Here is an 8,035-nt window from a genome sequence, read left to right as displayed (position 1 = left end):
ACTATGTAGTCTCAGGATGGCCTCAAACTTGCAGTGATCCTCCTCCTGAGTGCTGGGATTAAAGGCGTGCGTCACCATACCAGGCTTATTTATTTATTTATGTGAGAGAGAAAGAGGCAGAGAGAAGGTGAGGGAGAGAAAAAGAGAAAGAGAGAATGGGCGCACCAGGGCCTTCAGCCACTGCAGGTGAACTCCAGACGCACACGCCACCTTGTGCATCTGGCTTACGTGGGTCCTGGGGGAATCAAACCTGGGTCTTTTGGCTTTGCAGGCAAGTGCCTTAACCATTAATCCATCTCTCCAGCCCCACAGCAGGTATTCTAATTGCTTTTGCATTTCATCTTCTTTGGGTGTGCTGTGTAGCAGTCTCCTCTGAACAGAAACACAATCTCTTAGAGAGAATCTCACGGGCTGGAGGGATGGCTTAGCCATTAAGGCATTTGCCTGAAAAGCCAAAGGACCCAGGTTTAATTCTCCAGGACCCACGTTAGCCAGATGCACAAGGGGGCGCACGCGTCTGGAGTTCATTTGCAGTGGCTGGAGGCCCTGGTGCGCCCATTCTCTCTCTCTCTCCCTCTCCCCCTCCCTCTTTCTCTGTCAAATAAATAAATAAAAATAAAATATTTTAGAGGCAATTTCGGGAGACTTAGGAAGTTAAAAAAAAGTCTGGGGAAGATGAAACTTGTAAGGTCACAAGACCCGTCCCCAAGCTTGCAGCCACCATCCACAATTGCTGGGGGAGGGGCTGTGACTCCTGTGCAGTGTGCTATAGCAATGCAGCTTTGTGGGGTCGTCTCCTGTGCCAGGGTGGGCGTTTTGGTCTTTGCGTGGTCCATGCCTCTCCAACCCTCACCCATGCTCCGTAAGTAACTCCGATCGGCTCATTTGTTGGCCAAAACTGGATATTGTTGCGACCACGCTTTGGTTTGTTGTTTGTCCCCTGAGTGAACGGGCACATTCGCTTCTCCTTAGGGAACGTTTCACCCCACAGGGTGGTTCAGTCTTTCCCGGGTTCCGTCTCCCCAGCCCAAGACAATTTCAGAAGAGCTTCGCTTGGAAGAGTTTTATTAAGGTAGCACGTGGCCATCATTACAATCGGCACACACAGAAACTACAAACCTGTACACAGAATAAGTTACGGACATTTGTAGGGAAAAGTCAATGACAGGAGATGCCACCCCTAGCAGGAGAGCCACTGGGTTTAGTGCCTGGGAGGTTCAGGATCTATCCTGAGGGCCAGTGATCAGTATGTTGAGATATTTAGTGCCAAACACCCCCTCTGAGACTTAAACTCTTTCGTGCAAACTCCTGCACACCCCGATGCAGCACAGGAGTGGGGGTCAGGGGAGAACCAGCTAAAACCACCAGCAAAGGCGACCCACGTGTGACTTCCTGTGTCTAGCAGTGGCAGAGTTTCTGGTGCTCATCCTGTACCGAGTCTCTTGGAGGTGCAGGTGCACCCCAGTAACAGGGAGGAAGTGGGGGCCTGCCTCAGGAGGTGGAGACGCACATCTCAGCCCCTCGCACCAGCCTGGCTTTGCTGTCCACCACTTCCAGAAGGAGTGGATGCACGCGTCCCCTGGGACACTCATCCCAGCAATGGCCTGCTGGTTTTCCTTCAGCCACCATCCAGCAGTGTGATGCTGGAGAAGTCACCTCGCTTCTCTAAACCTCATATGGCCCATCTACCAAACTGAGAACATCTACTTCCTAGAGTCATCTAAGGAATCTCTGAAATTTGCCAAATGCTAAGCCAGACTCTGGTGAAATGTTCACAACCTGTGTTTTTCCTTGCCTCCTTGCCACCTTTTCTCCTTCCTTCCTTCCTTCCTTCCTTCCTTCCTTCCTTCTTTCTTTCTTTCTTTCTTTCTTTCTTTCTTTCTTTCTTTCTTTCTTTCTTTCTTTCTTTTTTTGAGGTAGGGTCTCACTCTGGCCCAGGCTGACCTGGAATTCACTCTGTAGTCTCAGGGTGGCCTCGAACTCATGGCGCTCCTCCTACCTCTGCCTCCCGAGTGCTGGGATTAAAGGCGTGCGCCGCCAAGCCTGGCTACACCTATTTTATTTTTCGTCCCTTTCTAGGCACCCATTTTGTTTCCAGGCCTAGCGATGCAACCCCAGTGGCACCGAGGGCACCTCCCTAATGTCCCAACAGAGATTGCTGGCATTTGCACCCCTGGTAGAACCCTGCACTGCTGGAACAGTGTTGGGGATGGGCCCCAGGGCTGGTTAGAACCCTGTTCTGTGATTCTGACAGCCTGTGGAAACACGGAGACCTGACTGTCATGGTGAGGATGGTGGGTGAACAGGAATGAAAACAGAGGGGCAGAGATGGCTCTGAGCTCAGTCTAAACTGCTTGAACCCATATAAACGGTGTTAGGATCAAGCATGTAGACTTACCTACCTGGCAGGTCTGTCTGCCGCTGAAAGGCTAGTTTGATGTTCATGATTACAGTGTAAAACTAAAGATTCAGGCTGGAGAGATGGCTTAGTGGTTAAGGCGCTTGCCTGCAAAGCCAAAGGATCCAGGTTCAATTCTCCAGGACCCAAGTAAGCCAGATGCACAAGGTGGAGCCTGTGTCTGGAGTTCTTTTGCAGCAGCTGAAGGCCCTGGTGTGCCCATTCTTTATCTATCTGCCTTTCTCTCAAATAAATAAAATAAATAAATAAAAACATTTTTTAAAAAAGAAGGTCATGCATAATTTAAAATATTAATACCTATAATACAACAAAAAGTCTCAATCTTTTCCATTTAAGTAATGCAAAATTTAAAAAAAAAATTACAAAAACAAACTTAGATTATTTTTCTTTTCTTTCTTTCTTTTTTTTTTTACTTTTTTTCTCTTTAAATAGAGTGGGCATGCCAGGGCCTGTAGCCATTGTGATCTAACTCCAAATGTATGTGCCACCTTGTGCATCTGGCTTACATGGGTCCCCAGGGAATTGAACCTAGGTAAGCTTGGCTTTGCAGGCAAGCACCTTAACCGCTAAACCATCTCTCCAGCCCTGAAACTTAGATTCTGCAGAAATCGCCCATCCATCTCTCCATCCCTTCTGTTCGTTCATCCAGCCAGCCAGCCAGTGTGCATGAAAAGGCTTGTTGAATGCAGGCTGACCCGAATGGAAAACTCTTATCTACTGGTTTAGCACCTTTGGTTTAAGGAGTCAGTGTATTTTATAATCTGCCAACCAGAGGCCTTTGTGAGTAAGGCTCTCAGGGAGTAGCAAGTCAGGCGATGCCCTTCTCTTTATGGATCAAGAGGCGCTTGCAGTGATACCGTGATTACAGCTGACCACACGGTCAGAGCTGGTCAAAGGGTGGGCACTGCTCTGATCTCCAAAGACTGGCGTCTGGTGCCCTTCCTGTGGGCCTTGGCCCATTGGACTTGGCCAGCCCCGCCCTGCTTGCATCACACCAGTGTGGGTTTCAAGTCATCTTTGAAGTTCACTATGGGCTTGGAACGGGCCCACTGCTTATCCCGAGAGGCCAGCGCCCAAACAGGCTTGGAGTCACTGTCTGATGAGCCACTGTCGCTGGGGTCAGAGGAGCTCTGGAAGCAGATGTCGCAGTAGGGTCTGTGGCAGCGACAGAAAAACTCATCTGAGCTGCTGGTTTCAGTGTCAAGGTAGTTGCACTGAGAAGGTAAGGAGGGACACCCCGGGGACACTGCGGGCCAAGGCTGCCGCCGACCAGGCAAGCCTGGTGAGTAGCTTAAGCAGGGGACAGTGGAACTTTGTGCCTGGGCAGGGGTGGAGGCGGGCTGGCTGGGAAAGGCTGCCTCGTGCCCTCTGGGCCTCTGCCGTTCTGTCTGACATTGTTTGCTGTTTCCCAGGGCACCTGGTTGCAGGTGAGGATCCGAGAGTGGTGAGGACTTCCTGGAGGAAGGGCTTGTGACCTTAGAACCTGCACTTTGGGGGTCCGGATTGGGGCTGTGCCCACTCTGCACACTTAGGCCACTGCGTGCCCCGGGCACAGTCTTATTTGCCTGGTGCCTCACAGTGGGTACAGAGCCAGGGAAGTGAGGGCGAGCCCTCTGGGCTACCCGCCTCCTCCTCACCACGTATGGGCTGAAGCCCAGCTTCCTGGATGGGGGTAGCTTCTGAGGGCTGTGGGAAGCACTGCTTTTCCAAGGCTCCTGGGGACAAAGCGGAGAGAGGGGAGCCTCGGGACTCAGGTCCAGATCCTGTAAGACTTCCCGAAGCTTCTCTCTGACCACTGAACTGACCCTAGGTAGCTTCTCTGAGTGCTCCTGTGAGTTCTGCCTTGGCCTCTGGAGGTCACAGGCTCCTCCATCCAGCATGCAGCTCTGGCCCAGGGCCGCAGGTCCCTGGTCACCTCTTTCTGGATCCCGGCTTTGCTTCTGGATACCATCTAAGTCCAGATGATCATGGAAGTCTTTCAAGTCAGATGGCTTCTTCTGGCCCGAGGAGGGCCTGGTGTCCATCTCAGATGTCCTAGGGCTCTCCACGTGTTGGGAGGATGCTGCATCGGCATCGTTTGCAGGCGCAGAGGTGTGTTCTGAAGGTCCTGGGGCTGCTAGCTCTTGGGCAGAGGCGACAGCGGGGACATCCTTGCCATGGGCAGAGGCAGGTGGAACAGCCCACGCTGGGGAGTCGTAGGTACATTCAGAAGACATCAGCTTCACTAGCTTCTCCTTGGCATTGTTCACTTGTTCTTGGAGGCTTTCGATGACTGCATTTTTCTGCGGGGGAAACAAAAAGCAAAACCAGGTTGGAGAGATGGCTCAGTGGTTAAGGCGCTTGCCTGGAAACCCTAACGACCCAGGTTCAATTCCCCAGTGCCCACGTCAAGCCAGGTGCACAAAGTGACACAGGCATCTGGAGTTTGTTTGCAGTGACTAGTGGTCCTGGCTCACCCATTATCTCTGCCTGTCTGTCTTCTCTCTGTCTCTCTGTATGCAAATATATATATATATATATATATATATATATATATATTTATATATATATATATATATTACAAAACCATCAACAAAAGGTCATTAGTAAGGGAACCAGGTGTGGTGCCTCTAATTCCAACACACCTAGGTGACTGAGGCAGAGAACAGGGCACCAGGAGGCCTTGGCTTAAATCCCAACTCTTTCAAAGCTCCAGCTTGAGGTTTCAGGCTCCAGGCAGGACCTTCACCAGGGGAAGTGAGTTTATCATGGTGACAGACATACGGTGCCCAGTAAAGGCTGCTTGCCCTCTTGCTGTGTGAGCTTTCTTTCCCCTTCCATGCCCACACTGGGTGGGGTGGTACAAACCCCCAGAAGAGCTGAGGCCCAGCCTCGCTGCCAACCCTGAGGGTTGGGGCACACCACGGGACAGGAGCCTGAATAGTTTGGGCCGGTCCGCCCTGGCTTTCTCACACTTGCGCAGAGTACACACGTGTGAATCTGAAGCGTGTCTCTGGGGGATGCTCACGGGATGAAACAAAGCTCTTCCTCTTGTTAAATAGCCTGGGACATGGGAGGGTTAGAGGGAAGGGGGAGAGTCCTGGGCCAAACCGATCTCACTGGAACAGGGAGGAGCTGATGGAAACCTCAGGTTGGAGTCATCAGCTCTTCAGAAACCCTGTGATGATCTCAGCCGCCAATATGGCCTAAAGAAGTCTGTGGGCTGGGGGTGGTGGCGCATGCCTTTAATCCCAGCACTCGGGAGGCAGAGGTACGAGGATCGCTGTGAGTTCGAGGCCACCTTGAGACTCCATAGTGAATTCCAGGTCAGCCTGAGCTAATGGAAGACCCTACCTCGAAAAACCAAAAGAGAGAGAGAGAGAAAGGGAAGGGGAGTTGGGGGGGGGGGGGGGAGAGAGAAGTCTGTGGCTCAGAATTACTGTAGGGCCACAACAGCCAAAGCAAGGATTGACAGTGGGACTACATTGAAGTATAAAGGCCTTTTTTTCACAGCAAAGGAAACTATCAACAGACCAGAGACAACCAACAGAAACAGAGAAAGTGTTTGCCAGCTATTCATCTAACAGGATTAATATCCAGAGTATACAAAGAACTCACAAAGCTCGACAAGAGAAACACAAGGAACCCAATTTAAAAATGGGGAAATGGGGCTGGAGAGATGGCTCAGCGGTTAAGGCACTTGCCTGCAAAGCCTAAGGTTTGATTCCCCAGTATCCATGTAAGCCAGATGTACAAGGCAATGCACGCATCTGGAGTTCGTTTGCAGAGGCTGGAAGCCCTGGTGCGCCCATTCTCTCTCTCTCCCTCTAACTGTCTTTCTCTCTGTGTCTGTCGCTCTCAAATAAATATTAAAAAAAAAATAGGTGCTTAAAACAAAGGATGATTGAGCTAAATCCCTCATAGTTTTGTTTGGGAGCTCAAAGTGAAGCCCAGAACCTAAATGAGGCTGGGGCAGTTCTGCAGCTGAGCTGACTGCGTGCTGCACAGATGTACGTAGGGAAGTAGGCTGTGCCCTCGAGGGCTGACAGGTGACAGCTGCAGAGGTGGCAGGAAGCAGGAGTGGCGCTGGTGGGTGTCTAGGCATGCCTGCACTCTGGCTTTCTGGGGTGCAGCAGTGGGATGTCTAGCTCCGACTGTGTGCTCCCTTTTAGAAAGTTCTAGTCTTCGAGGCTGAGAAACAGCCTCATAGGGGCATGTGGATGGTGTCAGTCAAGGGTTTGGGGAAGACAGTATAACAGGCACTGGGCTCCAGCAAGGGCTTCTCTGGGTAACTTATCATGCTCTGGAAACCAAAGGATGATAATGTGATCATAATACAAGTCACCCATCCGCTGAGCCAGTGGCTGCTTCTCAAGTTTACATGGAGGAGTTGCCCAAAAATAATAACAACAACAACAACTTTTTTGTTTGTTTGATTTTTGAGATAGGGTCTCATCCTAGCCCTAGGCTGACCTGGAATTCACTATGTAGTCTCAGGGTGGCCTCGAACTCACGGCGATCCTATTTCTGCCTCCCAAGCGCTGGGATTAAAGGCGTGCGCCACCATGCCTGGCTCTGACATTCTTTTTTTTAAACAGGGTCTCACTATGTAGCCTGGCTGTCCAGAAATATGTAGCAATCTTCTTGCTTCAGCCTCCTAAATATTGGTATTACAGGCATGTACCACCATCTCTGGTCAGAAAGAATAGCTTAAGGGGAGCAGTTCTTTAAGTAAAATGATTTGGCAGCACCTCCAGTATCTGCCACGCTCACTCCCCATATGAAAGCAGGTGTCTGCCCATCATAATAGGAGGAAAAGATGATAACATCAAAATAAAAGAGAGGCTCTTGCACGGATCCACTGTGTTGGTGAAGTCAAGGGTCTGAGCTTAAGCCCAAAATAAAGCTCCTTGCCCTTGCAAAAATAAAAAAGTAAAAAAAAGGGCTGGGGAGATGGTTTAGCGGTTAAGTGCTCGCCTGTGAAGCCTACGGACTCCGGTTCGAGGCTCGGTTCCCCAGGTCCCACGTTAGCCAGATGCACAAGGGGGCGCACGCGTCTGGAGTTCGTTTGCAGTGGCTGGAAGCCCTGGCGTGCCCATTCTCTCTCTCTCCATCTATCTGCCTCTTTCTCTCTCTGTCACTCTCAAATAAATAAATAAAAATGAACAAAAAAAATTTTTTTAAGTAAAAAAAATAAAATAGAGACTGATTGAGATGGGGAGGGGATATGATGGAGAGTGGAGTTTCAAAGGGGAAGGTAGGGGGGAGGGTATTACCATGGAATATTGTTTATAATCATGGAAGTTTTAATTAAAAAAAACTGAAAAGAAAAAGAAAGAAAACAGGCGTTTGCTAGTTTTTTTAACATCAGGAGAGCAGTCGGGACCAGTAGAGATGAGTCAAGTGGGTGCAAAGATTTCAGTGGCGTTGCCACCCGATGGGGCACTCCCTCTTGCAGACCGGCGGGGTCTGTCCGAGACAGCAAGAGCAGAGCTGTTGATCACAGGAGATCGCCAGGCTTCTGATTGCTAGGATGTGCCAGGTGGTTGGTTGCATAGGAGGTACTTGGGCACCCTCTCCACCCCCCATTTCCACCTGAAGTTCATCTTGGATACCTTCATGGGGACGCCAGAGCCT

General features: G+C 50.4%; 1 protein-coding gene across 5 annotated transcripts in view; it reads right to left on the bottom strand.

The window, feature by feature from the left end:
• Nucleotides 1-2,973: 2,973 nt before the first annotated feature.
• The window catches only part of Gpr156 (G protein-coupled receptor 156), a 119,399-nt gene continuing 114,337 nt past the window's right edge, over nucleotides 2,974-8,035 (bottom strand). For all 5 annotated transcript variants that reach the window (XM_045148348.1, XM_045148345.1, XM_045148349.1 and 2 more), the window contains one exon: nucleotides 2,974-4,701. In XM_045148348.1, coding sequence (XP_045004283.1) covers nucleotides 3,409-4,701 — 1,293 coding nt within the window. In that variant the 3' untranslated portion in view covers nucleotides 2,974-3,408. The remainder of the gene's footprint in view (nucleotides 4,702-8,035) is intronic.

The sequence above is a fragment of the Jaculus jaculus genome, chromosome 4, assembly GCF_020740685.1.
Source record: "Jaculus jaculus isolate mJacJac1 chromosome 4, mJacJac1.mat.Y.cur, whole genome shotgun sequence".
Classification (NCBI taxonomy): Eukaryota; Metazoa; Chordata; class Mammalia; order Rodentia; family Dipodidae; genus Jaculus; species Jaculus jaculus.
The sequence above is the reverse complement of the archived record's forward strand: the minus strand, read 5'-3'. Positions and strand labels throughout refer to the sequence as shown.